General features: G+C 38.0%; 1 protein-coding gene across 1 annotated transcript in view; it reads right to left on the reverse strand.

The window, feature by feature from the left end:
* Positions 1 to 4,885: 4,885 nt before the first annotated feature.
* The window catches only part of CEP135 (centrosomal protein 135), a 61,243-nt gene continuing 45,656 nt past the window's right edge, over positions 4,886 to 20,472 (reverse strand). The window contains exons 19-26 of the mRNA XM_069457772.1: positions 20,263 to 20,431; positions 19,534 to 19,644; positions 19,074 to 19,259; positions 16,307 to 16,516; positions 15,213 to 15,415; positions 14,247 to 14,351; positions 10,948 to 11,060; positions 4,886 to 4,921 (exon numbers count right to left, since the gene is read on the reverse strand). Coding sequence (XP_069313873.1) covers positions 10,958 to 11,060; positions 14,247 to 14,351; positions 15,213 to 15,415; positions 16,307 to 16,516; positions 19,074 to 19,259; positions 19,534 to 19,644; positions 20,263 to 20,431 — 1,087 coding nt within the window. The 3' untranslated portion in view covers positions 4,886 to 4,921; positions 10,948 to 10,957. The remainder of the gene's footprint in view (positions 4,922 to 10,947; positions 11,061 to 14,246; positions 14,352 to 15,212; positions 15,416 to 16,306; positions 16,517 to 19,073; positions 19,260 to 19,533; positions 19,645 to 20,262; positions 20,432 to 20,472) is intronic.

Below are 20,472 nucleotides of genomic sequence, written 5' to 3' on the forward strand. Positions count from 1 at the left end.
ACAGTACTGTATCTCTGGGTCCTTATCACCGAAAAGGAGGCTCAGCTCCCTGTTGGACTTTTTTGGAGACAGTACATGCCTCATTTGGGCATTCTATTTGGTCCTTTATATCTGCTAACCCGCAAATCAGCATTCTTTGAGCCAGCCCAAACCAATAGCAATGAATGCTCTCTTTGTCCCCTAGATCATACATCGCAGTCTGGCAACAAATCATATGGTCTGCCTGAGGCAAGAAACTGCAGTGGCTGGCAATCTGACCTGCTGCTGGGTCTCTCAGCCCCGTCCATGTGGGTACGGCCGCGCTCGAACCATTTTGCTGTCCCTAATGCTGCCAGTGGCAGCTCCCGAACACGGCCTCTCCCTTGTACAAGTACAAACACACAGACTGGCACAGCCTTTTGCAGTCTGATACAAATTCTTGTGCTTCTGCTGACTGCTGAGCAGCCCTTGGTTATGCCATGTGTGGCTATCAAGGCGGCAGCTACTCAGGGACACTGTCCATGTTTCTAAACCGACGAATGTGATGAAGATCAAACTCAAGTTTAACAACAAAACCCAAACTGGAGTGACTCGTGACCCTTTGGGTTATATGTTTGTAGGTCAGGGAGAGAGAGCGAGCCCTGGACTGCCTTTCCATTGTGGATGAAGGTTGCTCTCTGGCTCATCCACTGACAATGACACCAGAGATTTGCAGGTCAGTCCAAATTGCATGAGTCATAATGGATAGCAGATTGGCTTTAGACTACATCCTGGATGTCTAAAATAACACCTGCTGCTGCTCCCCAAGATAGTCATTCATAGCTAGCCGTGTCTGGGATCTTGGGAGGCACAATTGAGGTAAATACTGCTGGCTAGCTTCTTCCTGCTGCTTGGAATCCTATTGCTATCAGCCTTAATTAGATGTTGCAGGAGACAAATTGAACAGGTTTGGTCCCAGCCTCTGTTGGCTGGATTAAGCAGGGTGGCCAATAGAGTTGCATACTTACATGAAAATGCAAGTTTGGCCAAGAACATGCAGGGCCAAGGAGTGGATTGTCCTTGGGAGAGGCGGTCTACCATGGACCCTGGGCATCCCTGCACATTCTTGTTGTGGGCAAGCCAAGGATCAAGCCCCTGCCTGCTGTTTGCTTAGGCCATGTCCCAGCATTGGGAAACTGCAGTGGCTGGCAGTCTGACCTGCCAGATCTCACCTGGAGGTACGTGCAACCTTGAGGGATGAGGTAATGTCTCTTGGGACAAAGAGCAAGCTTATTTATTGCTTGCTAGAAAAGAGATGGATTCACTAAGCTCAGTGTTCCTGGGTTGTGAGGTGAACCTCTCTGCATGCTTAGTATTGCCCAGGCCTCTCCTTGTTGCCCCATAGGGCTTGGGGGTCAAAGGGAACAAATGGAAACACGATGCTTATGCTGCTTGCTGTGCCAGAAGTAACAAAAGCCTTTGTCTCTGACCCAGGAGTCTCCTGTTTTCTGCCAGCATCCATGCAACAGTAACGGACTAACTTAGTAGCCTGCAATATGGTAAAAGTCAAATCCCAGGCTCTTACATTTGACCGCCTTTCGATGTCTTTACCACATATTGTTCTATTTGAGTTTTTGTGTTTTTTGTTTTGTTTTGAGACAGTCTTGCTCTGTTGCCCAGGCTGGAGTGCAGTGGCATCATAGCTCACTGCAACCTCAAACTCCTGGGCTCTAGTGATCCTACTGCCTCTTGAGGAGAGGAGAGGTTAAGTGTGAATTGAAAAGAGATGGCATTGTTGTATTTTTCTCCAGCCATGTTCTTAGGTACAGATGCAGATTGCTTGAATAACTGGATATAAACAAGACTGAGTTTTCAGCTTAGAGGGACGAGAATTTAGGGCATGTGTAAAAGATGCTAAAGAAGAAAGTGAGAGTGATGAAATCATAGATAAGGAATAGGTGATTGTTACTGATCCTAGGGGAGTTAAAGAATTGTTGGTGGAGGTACAATAGAGTAACCTAGCAAAAAGGGTGACTATGATGCTAGAAATTGAGATTTTTGGAGGCAATGACAAAATCTAGCACAGTGTTCTTCAAAACCATAGGCTGATTCCCATTAGTGGGTCAGGAAATAAATTTGGTGGGTCAGTTTCTTAAGTTAGCATTGTTAACCCTGGCAGCACATTAGAATTATCTAGAGAACCTTAAAAAAAAATCCTGTCATTCTTGGCAACATGGATGGAACCGGAGGACATTTATGTTAAGTGAAATAAGCCAGGAACAGAAAGTTAAACACTGCATGTTCTCACTCATATGTGGAAGCTAAAAAAAGATTGATTCACAGAAGTGAAAAGTAGAACAGGATACTAGAGTCTGGGAAGGGTCAGGGGAAGGGTCGGATAGGGAGAGATTTGTTAAAGGATACACAATTACAGTTAGATAGGAGGAATAAGTTCTAGTGTTCTATACCACAGTAGGATGACTATAGTTAACAATAATACATAGTTTCAAATAGCCAGGAGGAGGATATTGAATGTTCCCAACACAAAAGAAATGATGTTTGAGATGATGACTATGCTAATTACACTGCTCTAATCACTATACATTGAAACATCACTATATGTACAATTATTATGTCAATTAAAAAAATAAGACCACACTCCATTTGCAGAAATTCTGATTTATTTGGTCTGGTGTAGGGGTTCAGACATCAGTTTTTCATTAAAATTCTCTAGGCAAGTACAATGTGCAGGTGTGGTCAATAACCATTGGCCCAAGATACTGACATAAAAAGACTGATGCTAGAACTAATGGTAGAAAGCCACCTGCTAAAATCTAATAATTGGGAAGGAGAGTATGAACTATGATGTGTGATAAATTGCAACAAGGGAGGACAGCAGGTGGCACAGTCTCATGGTAATTAATGTGCTCAACAAAGAGTATTTGCAAGTGAGAAATGCATATCCATCCACCACCCACCCCCCCACCCCCACACACACACATTTAACCATTTTGTGGATGGATAACAGAAACTTTGATTTCATTTCTTATATTTTGATCTAACTTGAAATAAATGAAAGCCAGTAAAAAAAAAAAAAAAAGTACCTGGCACCTAATTTCAGGGATCTCCCCATATCCCGCCATGATAAAGTTTGATTTGAGTAAATTTTATCTAATTTTAGAATTAAGAAGATTGCTAACACAAATTATAAGAAACTATTTTAAGAAAGAAAATAAATTGACTGTAAAGTTTATTGGCAAATCTATGTCAAGCTCCATAATTTAGGATTATTTAAAACAAAGTTAAAAACATTTATAAAAGGTCAGAACATTTCAGTATTTTAAGATAAAACTCATTTTTTAAAAAATTGTATCATAGTTATGAAAATAACAATTATGGCAAGCTATACATTCTTAAATTATAGAAAACATTAAAAATAAAATATCTAACAAAATATGCCTTGTTCTTGCTCTAGGGGAAAAGGTGGGGACAAATATTTTTTATTTCATTTACATGTATTTATTAAAAGATTTTTCTGTATGGCACTGCAAATAGTCCTAGTTCTCTTGTATTTTGCTAAAATATATGAACTCACACAAGGGAGATGGGATACACAAAATTACAAAGATGGTGGAAAAGTAAACCAGCCCATAGCCAAATACGGAATTATTGCAAAGGGCATAGCCCAAACATAAAAGGCATATTAGTTTTAGAAAAAGAGCACTGCCCACCCCAGGTACACACACACACATTCCACTTTATTAAACCACAAGAGGAAATAAAATATCTCGTAAGTAGTTGGTCTTTCTCTGTCCTATGTTAGTTTTTAAGTTCTTTTTAAATCATAATAAAATCTATTAAGAACAGGATTTTCTTCAAATGTGTATGGTTCAAACACGATTAATTTCTATATCTGACATTCTATTTTGTGCTTCTGTTCTTTTATTAATATATGTATACACTAAATTTTAAAAAATTACAACTTTGAATATTAATTGTAAAAAGCTGTATTCAATTTATACGCCATAGTTCAGTGTTTACATACTATTCTGGAAGACTGGTAAATTACAACATACAGGTTTAGAAGCAAAAAACTGAAATTGAATGTATATTGGAATTTTAACAAAATGTTTTACTATATTTACCATCAATATGCTTTCATACTCTGAAATTTTAAATTAATACACTGAGCAATTTTATTTACTGAAAAAGTGTCCCAAATTTTTGTTCTATTTTTTTACAAGACTCTGAATATAGCTTTTAGTTTGATTTTGACACTCTGTGTAACGTGAAGAGTCCATGTGATACCAAAATTGTATATAATACATAAATGTATATTTCCCATCATAGTTCTTCTAGTTGGCAATAACAAATTATATATGGTAATCATTATTTTATCAAGACCTCTGCGATTATAAGACTAGATCTAAATATATTCCCCTTGATAAACAGTAAATCTGTGAATAATTTTATGAAAAAAAAGCTAACCATGACAGCATAGCATCAAAGTTAATAATTCTTTGTGAATACATTAAGATATAGGTTATAAACACAAGCATTAAAACTAAAGTATTGTAAGAATATTTACATATATATATCATGGCTCATTAAGAAACATATTATTAAAATGTAATATTAAAATGTAATGTGAACAATACATTATATTAATTCACAGCATAAACATACTTTGAGAAGTAATTTGTCAGGAATAAAAATACAGATATAACATCAGTAAAGCACTATTAATACATATTTTGTTCTGTCATACATATGAAAATATACACATAGGTACAGTTCTTTTAAACCAAACTTTTTAACATAAATATTCACTGATTTAAATAAGAGTTGACAGAGGTAGAATTTGTGTCAATGTTCATGATTTTCAGGAACAAGTACTTCAAATATTTCATAACTGTTCTGTTCTTTTAAACATCCATACAGGAACTCATTGAAAACCATTATTCTGAAAATGGAGGGGGCAGGGGAAAGGTGGATTAAGAGAAAAATGATAAACAAAGTTATTCAATATATTCATAAAAACTGAAATTCGATGTTTTACATGAAATTACAGTCTCTAATAAAACTCTGTGCCCAAAATCTAGTTATATTTAAGAAGTACTGTTCTTCTTAAAGTTCAGAAGTACTGTTCTATATTTTTTTAAGTGACTTTGGTTTCCTTATTTAACTTCTGTGTTTTATGTCTTCTCAGTAAGCAAGTGTGATATCACGATACAATGAGAAATACAGTCATGTGCCGTATAATGATGTTTTGGTAAATGAAGAACCACATATATGACACTGGTCCCATGAGATTATATGGAGCTGAAAAATTCCTATCACCTAGTATTGACCATATGATACATTTTTACCATTATTTTAGTATAACTCCTTCTACTTTTTATATATATATAAAGTTAACTATGGAACAGCCTCCGGCAGGTCCCGCAGGAGGTATTCCAGAAGAAGGCAGCGTTACTACAGGAGATGACAGCTCTCTGTATGTTATCGCCTCTGAAGACCTTCCAGCGGGGTAGGACATGGAGGTGGCAGCGGGGTAGGACATGGAGGTGGAAGACAGCGATGTTGATCTCTTGACCTGTGTAGGCCTAGGCTAATGCATGTGTTTGTGTTTTTAACAAAATGTTTAAAAAGTAAAAAAAAAAATTAATTAATTAATTTTAAAAATAAAAAAAAGCTTATAGGAGGATATAGAGAAAAAATATTTCTGTACAGCTGTACAATGTGTTTATGTTTTAAGCTAAGTGTTATTACAAAAGTCAAAAGTTAAGAAATTAAAATTTATAAAGTAAAAAGGTTACAGTAAGCTAAAGTTAACTTATTGAAAAAAATTTTTAAATAAATTTAGTATAGCTTAAGTGTACAATGCTTATAAACCCTACAGCAGTGTACAGCAATGTCCTAGGCCTTCATGTTCACTCACCACTCACGCACTGACTCACTCAGAGCAATTTCCAGTCCTGCACACTCCACTCACGGTGAGTAGCCTCTACAGGGGTGCCATTTTTTATCTTTTATATTGTATTTCTACTGTACCTTTTCTATGTCTAGATGTGTTTAGATGCACAAATACCACTGTGTTACAACTGCCTATAGTACTCAGCACAGCAGCTGCTGTACAGGTAGGAGCCACAGGCTACACAACATAGCCCGGGCGTATAGTAGGCTATACCGTCTAGGTTTGAGTAAGTGCCCTCAACGATGTTCACATGAAGAAATCACATGAAGAAATTGCCTAACAATGTATTTTCTCAGAACATATCCCCATCGCTAAGCGATGCATGATTGTATATATTTGGTCTCTGCTCCTGGTTCCAGGTACACAGTTCCTCAGAATCTCCAGAGTGGTAAGAGTGTCTTTTGTATGCTAATGATATGCCTAGTGGCTGGGGGGCCTCTAATTTGCTTCGGAATGGGGTCTGCTCACTAGAAAGACCAAGGCATAATCATGGAGGATTGGGACTTTGGTCCCACACCACAAAGGACCAAAGGGACAAGAGAAGGGCTAAAGGTCGAGCCGATCATCAAAGGCCAATGATTTAATCAATCATGCCTACTTAATGATGCCTCCATAAAAACCCAAAAGGACTGGGCTCAGGGAAGCTTCTGGATGGTGTTAGGTTTGCTCAGGGTAGGAACCAGAAAAGTATGTACAGGATGGAATGCAGTTAATAGAAAACTTAGATAGTGATCATAATGCTTGTGAAACAGTAGCCGCAGGAGTCTGGAGAGCCCGGAGGTTGTAAATGTACCTCTGAGCACAGACAGCTGCAGAACTGGTTACTGTTCAAAAAAAATTCACCCTCCCCAAACTTCCATCCAAACCGCCTATAGAACCCACCGCTCTCCGCTTCTGGGGTGGACACTCTTTTCGGCCTCCACCCATCTGCACCCAGATGCTCAACTAAACTGCATTTTGCTACACCCGAGGCTTCGTGTGTCTCCCTCTTGGCTCCAGACTTAACAGACGGATGAACACGTGGCGAAGCCGAGAGGGTAGTACAACCAGAGAAAGCACAGAAGCTCTGGGCCCCTCCCCCCTCGCTTCTCTCCCATGTCTGTTCACCTGCATTCTTTGTAACAAACAGGTGAACAGAAGGTGTTCCCCTGACTTCCGTGAGCCGCTCCACCAAATTAAGGGAACCTGAGGAGGGGGCCGTGGGAACCTCGTGGGCCAGAAGCACAGACCACAGCTTGGGCTTCCGCTGGGCATCCGAAGTGTGCGGGGGTCTTGTGGGACTGAGCTCTCAATCTGTGGGGTCTAACACTATCTCCAGATCGAGAGTGTCAGAACTGAATAAATTACAGTGTCAGAAGTATACACGGTATGTGAGGAAAAACTTTTGGTCTTTCCTATCTCAAATAGCATGTATTAGATACAATAGGTAAAAAAGTAACAACAAAAATTGGATTATATATTTTAACTATTAGACACTAATCTGAGAAGCTATTTCATAGTTCAGCTGTTCATTTCTGAGTACTTATGGGGAAATCCCTTAAAATTAGTTTTGGTGACAATATTTAGAAATATGAATGGAAATGGATTATTAAATAACAATTTCATTAGGATACTTTGAAAATTAACTGTAAATTGTTATAAAATTATAAATTTTGAATTTGTTAATGGTTATAAAAGTTTTCTAACCCACATGTACTAGGATAGTTATAATTAAAAAAATGGGAAATAACAAGTGTGGGTGAGGAGGGGAGCACTGAAGCCTCCCACGTTGCTGGTGGAAATGGAAAGTGGTGCGGCCGTGAGGAAAAGCTTGGTAGTTCCTCAAACAATTAAACAGAATTACCATGTAACCCATCGATTCTATTCTTAGGTATATACCAAAAGATTTGTATACAAGAACTAAAACAGATACTTGTGCACCCGTGTTCACAGTAGTGTTATTCACAACAGCCACAGGTGAACACAACCTAGGTGTCCTTGGTTGATGAAAGGGATAAAAAAAAAAAAATGCAGTGCATCCTACTTTATGGATGAACCTAAAACAGCGTTCTCGGAGAAATAAAGCAGACACAAAAGGACAAATGTTATATGATTTCACTTCTATGAAAATCTAGAATAGCCAAATTCATAGAGACAGAAAAGCAGATTAGAAGTTACCAGGGGCTGGGAAGGTGAGGTTGGGGGAGTGAAGACTTATTGTTTAATGGGTAAAGAGTTTCTGTTGGGGAGATGAAAAAGTTTTAGAAATAGTGGCGATGGGCCGGGCGCGGTGGCTCACGCCTGTAATCCTAGCACTCTGGGAGGCCGAGGTGGGCGGATCGTTTGAGCTCAGGAGTTCGAGACCAGCCTGAGCAAGAGCGAGACCCCATCTCTACTAAAAATAGAAAGAAATTATATGGACAGCTAAAAATATATATAGAAAAAATTAGCCGGGCATGGTGGCGCATGCCTGTAGTCCCAGCTACTCGGGAGGCTGAGACAGGAGGATCACTTGAGCTCAGGAGTTTGAGGTTGCTGTGAGCTAGGCTGACGCCACGGCACTCACTCTAGCCTGGGCAACAGAGTGAGACTCTGTCTCAAAAAAAAAAAAAAAAAAAAAGAAATAGTGGCGATGGTCACACAACACTGTGAATGTAATTAATGCCACTGAATTGTAAACTTAAAAAGTAGTTAAGATGGCAAAGCTCATGTTATATGTATTTTATTGCAATTAAGTTTCCTAATTCATCATAGCTTTAGGGATTGCTGGAATCCACTATGTTCTGTATCAGTGGCTCTTGACATACAGTCTGGGGATCCCCGGGAGTCCCTAATATCCCTTTAAGGAATCTACAAGGTCAAGCCTATTTTCATAAAACCAAGGAATTATTTGTCTTTCACTCTAATTTTCTCATGTGTGTACAGTTGAGTTTTCCAGAGGCTACATGATGTGGAAAGACAGGAAGTAAATATTTTAGATTTGCAGGCCACAGGGTCTGTCACAACTACTCAGCTCTGCCACCGCAGAGCAGCAGTCCTACAATTTGTTAACAAATGGGTGTGACTGTGCTCCAATAAAGCTTAATTTACAAAAGTAGGCAGTGGGGTGGATTTGGCCCACAGACCCTGATTTGCCAACCCCTGATCTAAACCGCAGCTGGGAATCTAGCATGAGAAAATATCTGTGTCACACTGTCATGAGGCTTTGTAACAGGAAGGCGAGGTACCACCTGATCGCATTCAAAATAACACAGCAACTTGGAATTTGTGAGGACACAGTGACAGCGGCAAGCACTGAGCAGTGGTCCTCAAAATCAAAGAACAAAATAAATGTTTAATCAAACAAAGCACAAAAGCAAAAGCACAGCAATCAGGAACACTTAAACCTAGACCCTACAAACACGGGTAATCCGTATGTTAAAGAATAGCATATAACTAATGTTCATAATGAGGATTCTGAGTCATCACGGAAATGTTTAATTATCTTTTATATACTTCTCTTACAAGTGGCAAAGAAATGCATCACTTTAAAAAAAACTGATTCAACTATTTCTGTCAATGAGTTATGCATTTTTCACAGTCACTGTCTGTCAAACCCTGGGTCTGACTCATGCTTCTTTCCTATTCATTCCCATTTCCAGTGAATCAGCACATCCCTGTGACCCTTCCTCAGCTGAATGTGTTCTCTTTACAACTACTCTGGAAAACATCTGCCGTATCTACTAGAGCTTGAACATACGTATATCCAGTGGCCCAGCAATTTCACTCCTACGCATACAGTGACAGCCCTAGTTTTTAACAGCCCAAACTGTAAACTACCAAATGCCTGTCAGCAGCATGAGTACATGGACTGTGGAAAGGTCACATGATGGCACTCCATCATGCAGCAATGAGACCGAGCAACCTACAAGTATACACAACAGAATGTACGAATCTCACAAACGTACTGTGGAGAAAAAGAAGCCAGAAACATATGATTTCATTTATAAAATGTCCAAAAGCAAGCAAAAAGCATCTATGCTTTTAACAGGACAGTTACTTTTAGACCAGGGGTTATAACTAGAAGGGAGCCCAAGAGAGGTAATGTTTTGTTTGTTTGTTTGTTTCTTGAGATGGGGATCTTGCTATGTTGCCCAGGCTGGATTTGAAATCCCAGGCTCAAGTGATCCTCAGCCTCTCAAGTAGCCAGGACTACAGGTTCGCACTACCATGCCTGGCTGGTTTTGTTTCTTGATCTGCATGCAGGTTACATAGGTGTGTCTAATTTGAAAATTCATTGAGCTGTACAACTGTGATATGGCACTTTTATGTATGTACATCATGATTTACTATTAAAAATCTGTCCTAGCTTTTAAGTTTATTGTATCAATCCAGAACTGATTATACCTCTAACCCTAGTCTCTCTCTACCTCTCTATCCTTTCCAATATGGCTCAAACACACTTGTGAAGTTAATCTACCAGACTCCCTGCACCTATTCTATACACAGGAGGATTGATCTTCAGTTGCTCCCGTTAACTCACAGAATAACATCTACAATCTCTAAGTTAATTTCACACTCCATATACTCTGTATATCCCATTCTACCTTCCAAACCTTTCTCCCCCATAATTCCCCCACAACCTGCTGTGTCACCAGATAGAGTCCACTGTGCCACGTGCAGTCCTTTTCTACGCCTTTGTCCACACTTTCACCACCTATTATTTGTACCTTTAATTTGGCACTTCATCAAATACTTACCCTGTGAAATCTCATATTGTCATTTAATGTTTTGCTGTGGATGTGTTCTCTTTTTAAATTCAGGTACAATAGACATATAATAAAATGCATGGACCATAAATGATCAATTTAATGAGTTTTTACAATTGTGTATACCCACGTAACCACCACCACCAAGATATGGAATGTTTCTATTATTCCAAAAAGTTCCCCTGAACACCTTTCCAGACAATCTCCCTTCCCCTGACACAGAAAACTCTCTGAATGTTTACAACCACAGATTAGTGTTGCCTGCCCTTGAGGATACACACATACCTTTTGGTAATTACACATTTAGACGTTCAGGAGAAGGTGAAGGAGACCTCAGAGTAGAACTAAAGGGTGGTGTGGCAAGCCCATGGCGGCGCATCTCTTGGATTGCTCGTTCCCTGTCAGCAGAGAGCAAACGAGAAAGATTATACGCAAGCACCTGAAAACCCAAAGTGACGTAAGGTGCTATTTGTTAACTAAGTAATTTCTACGAAATTAATTAGTATTTCTACTAAATTTAAATCCTATGTCTTTATATGATTTTTAAGTAGTAAATAAAAGATCTCAAAAGAATATGCATTACAATCGTTCAAAATCAATTATGGCATAATCATGTCTGAATAGTAGGTTGTCATTAAAATCATATTTTGGAAGCAAAATGCCCAAAATATATTTCATGAAAAAAGTAGGATACCATGCGTACACAGAGACACACATAAAAACACACATGAATAGATGTTAAGCCCCCAAATGCTAACAGTGACTATGGAAGGTAGAACTTACAGATAATTTTAATTTTCTTTATACTTTAAAATAAAAAAAATTATAACAAACCTGCTTAACATGTTCTTAAAAATTAAAAGCTTATATGTCAGCAGGCAGATTCCTTACCTTACCCGAGCCTTCTGCAGGACTTGGTGCTGTGACCCACTCACTCTTGGCTGCCATGACACTACCACCCCTGGTTCTCTTTTCTACCTACGTGACCATTTCCTAGTTCTGTTACTGGATCCTTTGCTTCTGCCTATATTGCCCAGGACTAGGTTTACATTCTCTTATCCTATGCTTCATATGTCAATAACTCTCCCAAATCTTACATCTTCAGTTCTGTTTTATGGTCCAGGCCCACCTAAACGTTTCTACTGGACATCCCACAGGTGCCTGACACACCCTAACCTGACCTTTCCCTACTGATTCCAGGCTTGGGGAGGTTCTATCCTCAAGTGAGCCCATAAAAACCTACACCCATCTCTATCCCTGTAGTTACATCCTGTTTTTAAACATCTATGTATGTGTCAGTCTTCCTCATTATACTGGGTCCTCTGAGAGTCAGTTATTCATTTGAGTACCTTATTCAACTGGTATTCTTAGCATGCAGCAGAGTGCCTGACCTATAATGAAAATAATATCTGAATTATTGTGCCTCTACACACACCATATTAACAGGCTCTTTTTATCTTTATACCTTGCCGAATATAGAAAGATCGGAAAACTAAAATGTATTCAGTTTACTCTTTGGTGTTCTAGTCTATCAGACCACTCTTACATGGCAACCTTCCTCCTGCTTTTAGTTTCAAGCTGGTTGGTTCCCCTCTCTGCCCCTTCCTTTCCCACCTCGTCTTGCACATACATCCAGCCCTTTTCCTTCTTCCTGCCTCAAAACTCCCAAATGTCAGCAATGAAAGAATCCATTTCCTTTATCATGTTCTCCTTCTCTGTGTCTGGGTCTGCCCCTGCCAAGCATGGCGATTACGTTGCCATCTCCTTTGCAGGCTGTTCTAGTCTCTGGCCTGAACTTCTTCTGCTTTGAGTTCTTCAGTCCCTATTCAGGATTTCTACCTAGTTCAGTGTTTGTCAAATTTTTTCACTATTACTCTCCCAAAGGAACTTTGGTAGACTTTCTCCTCATCCCATGAAATGTTAATATACAAATACATTGTTTACATATCGTGGCCCTTTAGAGGGTCATACACCATTGCAATATCTTGTACTATCTAAGATTTTTTTTTTTTGCCACCTCCTCCCTCTGCCTCTAAGAACTAATTTTTTCCCCCCTGGGCAGTGGTGATATTGCCCCTATGAGAATGCATAACTTACTTACACGTTAAGGAGGAAAAAAAACACGGTTATGTGGCTCAAGGTTTCTTTGAGGGCCAGGGGCAGGGAAAATGGGAAGAGATTAAGTGGGGGGTTTTATAACCCTGGTCTATAGAGAGCTTACTTTAGGTTTGCAGAGAATTTAAGTTATCATTGAGAAACTGAAATCATTATATATGTATAGTTTAGCACATTCAGAAACCAGATCTTCTAAATCAGTGGTCCCCAAATTTTTTGGCACCAGGGACCAGTTTTATGGAAGACAATTTTTCCACGGAGTGGGGGGGGGGGGGCCGGCGGCGGGGAGGGAGGGGAGGTGGTAGGGTGGGGTGGGGTGGGGAAGGCAGAGCTCAGGTGGTGATGTGAGCGATGAGGAGGGAAGTGGCTGTAAATACAGATGAAGCTTGGCCCACTGCTCACCTCCTGCTGTGTGGGCCCTTCCCCACCTCCCTAAGTTTCATGGAAAAATAATTTTTCCACGGATGGACGGGGGTGGTGGGAGGGTGCAATAGAGCTGCCCGGCCGAGTCCCTAACCGAGGGTTGGGGACCACAGTTCTAAATTGTAAGAAATTAACAACACTGCTTTCATGTCATTTCTGCAACTTAAGGCTTCATTTCTCTTTGAAACAAAAAATAATTGATTTCATAGCAAATTCCCTCCATACTTCAAATAGCACATCACTCAAAAGCTGTGATGGAAGCTGGGCACAGGAGGCTGACACAGGAGGATGGGGAGGGTAGCTTGAGTCCAGGAGTTGGGGGCTGCAGTGTGCCATGATGGCACCTGTGAATAACCACTGCACTCCAGCCTGGGCAACACAGGGAGTCTCTTTTAAAAAAAAAAAAAGGTGGGAGGATTGCTTGAGGCCAGGAGCTCGAGACCAGCCTGGGCAATAGCAAGACCCTGTCACTACGACAAAACAAAAACAAAAACAAAAAAAGCCAGGGGCAGTGGCCTATGCCTACAGTCCCAGCTTCTTGGGAGACTGAGGCAGGAGGGTTGCTTGAGCCCAGGAGTTTGAGTTGAGCTATGACGGTGTCACTGTACTCTAGCCAGGGCAAAGGAGTGAGACTCTGTCTCAAAAAAAAAAAGGCTGGGTGTGGCAGTGCATGCCTGTAATCCCAGCTACTGGGGAGACCGAGGGAGATTATTTGAGCCCAGAAGTTTGAAGCCAGCCTGGGCAATACAGCAAAACTCATCTCAAAAAAAAAGTTTTGATGTAAACAGGTAAGAAGAATAAGATAACTCAAAAACTGACCTAATAAGCAATTTGACACTATTTGCTATTTGGGAATGAAATCACAAGAATATTGATGTCTATGGTATTAATATAGTAAGAAAGAGTGATGGAAGAAAAGAAATTTGGCAATTGATTTGAAAATTAGACTTCAAAAGTTTGCTATTTGTAAGGCATATTAAATCCTTTTTGGAATAGAATAGAAAATACATAAAAACACTGTCCAATGCTAAAACATTTTTTCTTACCGTTCATATCTTTCAGCTGAAATCTGTCTTTTCAAAGCATCAAAATCTGTTTGTAACTGTAACACTTTAGCTCGAAGCATGGTATTTTCCCGGCTTTGACTAGTTCTTAAAACAAATTTAAAATCAAAGAAATAAATAAAAAATGTCTGTTTTTGTGGAGTCAAGTACTATGGATTTTTATTAATAGAAATGGAGGTGATGATTAAGGATAGAAAAAGAGAAGATCAAGATCTTACAACAAACAATTCTCTAAACTTCTGGAGCTTCTATCACAAAATTTTATTTTCATCATCTGGTTTATTTAGTAAACATTTAGTGAGCTGCTACTTAATATGTGCCAGGCACTCCAGCAACACTGGGACTACACATTTGTGTAAGACATGAATTAGAAAGTATCTTCACTGGCTTTCTTGACTCTTGCCTCAGGAAGAAAAATATTTTTAACTCCTTTTTATTATAAAAGTGCATTTTTCCACTTGTACTATCTACTCTAGGTTTCTTCCCCTCTTCTAACAAATATCCCCAAACCTCTCCATTCTAAAAAAGTAACATCCAATATCCTCCATCAATCAATAAACTTATGAGGGTCAAATCTCATAGTCTTTTCTAAGTCTTGTTCCTAATCTACAGATGGAGACACAGCTGCCTCTTCCCTCCTGAAATGTTCTATTCTTCACTGACGCCTCTGTTCTTTCCTCAAATTTAGGCACTTTCCTAAAGTTTACTCTTCTCACTCACTGCCATGGTCCTACCTCTGTGGTGAAGATACACAAATCTACGTCTCCAAACGTAGTGTCTCTCCTGAGCTATTCCCCTGATTCCCCAAAGCAGCGATTACATTAAGTCAAATATTTCGGTTCTGTACCAACCCTTCACACCCGCACACCTTACTCCCTCCTCAAAAAGAATTGAAAACTTATTTTTGACAAGCTATTTTCATCACATAGGTTGATTTATGACACTTACAATTTGCTTTCTGAAAGGGTTAACTTCTCTTTAAGTAGCTGAATTTCTGTATCCTTCTCATGGGAGCTTAAATGAGAATGAAATTCTTTGTCTCTATTTGTAGCCAACAATGATTCGAGGTTTTTAACTGTATGTCTCTCATTTGACAGCTGTTTTTTTAACAGGTCTGACTCCGATTTTACATTTTCTAATTCCGCTGCAACCTATAGGAAAAACAAAGTAAGATTACTTCAGTATAATTTTAGACTTACTCTGAAAAATTATTTACCTGACATTATAGCTCTGCAGAACTATTCGTCCATCAATTGTTTCAATTTGAGTATTGGTTAAAGATTTTGAACCATTTGACTATAGGAAAAACACTATTTTCAAAACAATCTTTGTTTTTTGTTTTTAATTCTTGCTCACTCCTGGGCCCAGGAATTCTTTGTTAGTTTTAATAACAGCTTACTTGGCTATAAGACCTACTCTAACCCTCAAATAGTTTTTCAGTCATGCTACCTTGTCAAGAGAGAATCATTAACACAAAATCCTTAAATGTAGCCATCCCATTCAGCCATGGGGCCCTCTGGTCTACTAAATATGTTTAGTCTGACTACACAGTCAAGCCAGTATTGTAGCTTCTCAGTACCTGAAAATAAAGATACTACTAGATGAGTGAAAACTGCCAACACTCTTGTTTGAAAACACATATTAGCTTGTTTAAAGTAATGCCTCTGGGGGAATGAAAGATTCTAGCTACTTGTTTAAGATTTAAACAACTTGAGATTTTTATTAGGAAACATATTCCACTTAGAAAGGATTCAGGTCTTACTTTTAAACAGAGAAAGAATATATTGGGATATGCTCCTAATCTGTAATTAGAAGGATCATAATCTCCTAAATACCCACCTATTCCAAAACAGAGAGCACCTAATTTCATCACCATGATAGCCAGAGAAATCTTCACAAAGAATCTAGTAGTCAAAATCCTGTGGTTAAAGGCAACTACTCCAAAAGGCAAGAAATTTATTGGATAGTGAATGATAAAGGAAAACAATTAGAGCAGGGCTCAATAAAATAATGTGCCCAGTCAATATCTCTTTAGTTCTTACCCTCTCAAACTCAAGGTGTTTGGAATTCAATTGTTGGGTCATAATATCTTTGCCTGAATCAAGCTTAATGCAAAGTTCTCTAAGAGATGACAAATCATTTAAAACTGCTGCTTTCTCATCTTCTTGATGTCTCAGCTCTTCTTCTAATCTAGACATGGCTTTTGCCATTGACGAGATCTGAGATTCATAAGCATGATGGGCATTTATGTGCTGAAAAAAGGAAAAGCAACAGGTAAAACATTAAAGTAACCCAATAATTTTAAGGTTTTGAATCTGTGCAGCCACAAACTCACTTTAGAAAAGTTTGAGAGCCAATTTTTGCATATTTTAAAATACTCCCAGGAGGTTACCTGCTATTTAAAGATGGCCTAGTTAATACTTAACAAAGGAATTGTGTATAATTACTAATCATGGTAACTAAGTACCTCATGTATATATTTGGAAGATGCAAAAATGAAAATTATTGTGTTAGGGTGTTGTCAATATGAGGGATTTTTGAAGTTGTATTAAATTTTTTTCTTTATAAATTCTCTTCATTATAATAATGCCTTTTCAAGAGAAAGTAACAAATATACTTACCATTCCCCAATTGTCTTCAGTTAAATTCTAAATTTCAAAAATGGAGTTTACTTCAAAACTAAATACCTGAAGTCATTTTTAAATTGAACTTAATAACAATATACAATCTTATAAAATTTTAATAACTCTGAAATAATGAGCAAAATTTGAAATACTGATAAAGATTTTTCTCTTGGAATAATCTACATTTTAAATTTCTCACAATTTAAATTGTGAGTGATAAATATTAATACAAACTGATATAAACTCTATTTCTAGGTTTTGGGAAGAATTTCCACATTTGAAAAATGAAATTATTTTAACAGACTACTGAAAGGAATCAACAATAAAAATCTAATATTGTGCTGTGAAGATTTAATAAATTTAAGCAGTTGCAGAAAAGTAAATATTTGCACTTTCAAAATATTAATACATTAAAGTTCCCCAAAACAAACTAAATATAAATACATAAAAGCCACTTGCATATACCACATAAAGAACATGAACAATGACAAAGAACAAAATTACTGGCCAACTGCTCTATATCTAACCCAGTGTTCCTATATTTTAATTGAACTCAAAATTTTGTTACAAGGTTTTTATTAGACTGTCTTTATGACACAAGCTTATTTAAATCTACATGCAAAAAATTATGGTGGACCCTTACTTTATATTATTTGTAAAAATTAATTCAAAATGGATCAAAGACCTGAACCTAAGAGCTAAAACTATAAATCTCTTAGAAGAAAACATAGGGGAAAATCTTCTTGACATTGGATCTACCAATGATTTCTTGGATATGACACCAAAAGTATAGGCAACAAAAGAAAAAATAGATTAACCGTACTTCAACAAAATTAAAAACTTGTACATCAAATACTATCAACAGAGTGAAAAGTATTTGATGTACAAGTTTTTAATTTTGTTGAAGTACAGTTAATCTATTTTTTCTTTTGTTGCCTATACTTTTGGTGTCATATCCAGAATATACAGAGAACTCCTACAACTCTACAACAATGAAAAACTACCTGATTAAAAAATGAACAAAAGGGCTATGTGCAGTGGCTCATTCCTGTAATCCTAGCACTTTGGAAGGCAGAGATGGGAGGACCGCTTGAAGCCAGGAGTTTGAGACCAGTCTGAGCAATACAGCAAGACAAAAAATTTAGCCAGGCATGGTGGCACATGCCTATAGTCCCAGCTACTCTGGAGGCTGAGGGAGGAGGATCGCTTGAGCCCAGGAGTTTGAGGTTGCAGTGAGCTATGATGATGCCACTGCACTCCAGCCTAGGCAACAGAGAGAGACTTGACAAAAAAAAAAAAAAAAAAACAAAAAAAACAAAGCCAAAAAAACCGCCCAAAGGCCTTGACGAGACATATCTCCAAAGAAGATATAGAAATGGTCAATAAGCAAATGAAAAGATGCTCTCCAACACTGATCATTAAGGAAATGTAAATCAGAATCACAATGAGATACCGCTTCACTCCCATTAAGATGGCTATTATAAAAAAAAAAAATTACAAGCAGTTGGAACCTTTGTGCATTGCTGGTGGAAATGTAAATTGATACAGTCCCTGTGGAAAACTAAATGGATCTTCCTCAAAAAAGTAAACAGAATTATCATATGATCCAGTAGTTCCATTTCTGGACATATACCCAAAAGAACTGAAAGCAATGACTTGAAGAGACATTTGTATACCCATGTTCATAGCAGCATTATTCTCAGTAGCCAAAAGGCAGAAACAAACCAATTGTCCATTGACAGACAAATGGATAAACAAAATGTGGTACATATATACAATGAATATTCAGCCTTAAAAAGAATGAAATTCTGACACACACTACAACATGGATGAACCTGAGGTAAAGTGAATGTTAAGGCTAAACGGGGAAGGCAGAGTTAGTGTTCACAGGCGTGGAGTTTCAGATGGGAGGACGACAAGCACCGAGACAGGTGGTGGTGAAAGTTGCACATTATGAATGTACTTAAAGCTACAGAACTGGACCCCTAAAAATGGTAAATTTGATGTTATGTATGTTTTACTACAGTAAGAAAAAGTAATGGGGCTCCTAAGCAAATTATCAATATGACAAAAAATTACCACTGAGTTTGATTTTATCAATGCTTACAATCTCATGTCAATAAAGTATCTTTGAATGTCTTCTGTTTCACTAAATAATGTCATTATAAGACAAATTAATAATTACCTCTTGAATTTCTTTTTCTAACAAGTCCACTCTTTCTCGAAGGTGTCTCCTCTCTGTGTCAATAGAAAGAAGTTCCAGGCGCACGGAGCTGCTTTCTCCCTCAGCCTGATGGGCTTTCACCTCCCAGTCTTCAGCTCGGTTATGGAGCATCTGAAATCTATCCAACAAATCTTGATTTTCTTTTTCCTGGGTTAAGCATAATAAAATTGTTTCTAAATTAGTAATTGTCACTCACTGGAACACTCATGCCATAAACGCACACACACGAGGAATTTTGTTCTAATTTAAGAAGCATTAGCTATCTGTGCAAGTACTAAACTAAGATCTATGGAGAAATAAAAAAAGGCAAGTTCTCTACTCTCAAATGTTTAATATCTAATGGTGGGGACAGAATAAACAACCATGAAAAAGGTTTTTTTTAAAAATCAGTCTTAAGTCCAACTTAAACAATGTTTTTCACCTTAGCAGCCATTAAGCTCTCCCATCGTGACACCTCAGTTATGTAATTATGAACTCTATTCTTCATATCTTCTTTTTCTTGTACTGCTGCTTCCAATTCCAAAGAGATTTCCTATACATTAGAAAATTGAAGACAAATCTAAAATGAACACAGCACCAAATAAGTACTATTTATACATGTTTCATACTGAATAATACTGAAAGTAACTTTTGAAAAACATAAAATATTTAAAACAGGAAAATTATTGGTCTTCTTGGTGTAATCCTTTAATAAACCAGTACAAATAAAACCAATGCCTTTCAGTATTTGTCATTCTAAAATATGCATTCATTTGTTTACAGGTAGATCTCTAAGCCAATGAAAGTAAGCACAAATAATTGTCATCTATCATGTGTCTTTTAAACATAGAAACTGCCCTGGGAGTGATACTGAGTTCCTCATCCAATAGCGTGACAATGATTTTTGCCATAGAGAATTCCATGCTTTAGGTTTCCTTGCAACAAAGACCAAAATGGTGAGAAGACCATGGGTGTACCCACTAGACACCCTGTGATATACAGCAGCATTCTAAACTACATTTTTTAATACTCCCAATAAACATTCTTCTTCTTAAAAAATTTATTTTGCTTATGTCATAAAATTTTAGAAAAAGATACTTAGAACTTTAATATTTCGGAAACAATGAATAGGTAGTATAAAACTATCAAAGTTGATGCACTGTGTTCATACCTGGTTTTCTCTTGCCATTGTAGCCAGATCATCTTGTAATCTTCTGTTTTCCTTAAAAGATATTTCTCTCGATCTTCCTACATCATCAAGTTCTTTGTGAGCTGCATCAAGCTGGCGCCGGAGGCTGCTTATCTCACGTTCTCGGTTAGTCAGTGTTTCCTTTAGCTGGCTGTTAAGTAAGTGACGTGGAAATAATAAAAAAAAGCTTTT

This window comes from Eulemur rufifrons, chromosome 24 (genome assembly GCF_041146395.1).
Source record: "Eulemur rufifrons isolate Redbay chromosome 24, OSU_ERuf_1, whole genome shotgun sequence".
NCBI lineage: Eukaryota > Metazoa > Chordata > Mammalia > Primates > Lemuridae > Eulemur > Eulemur rufifrons.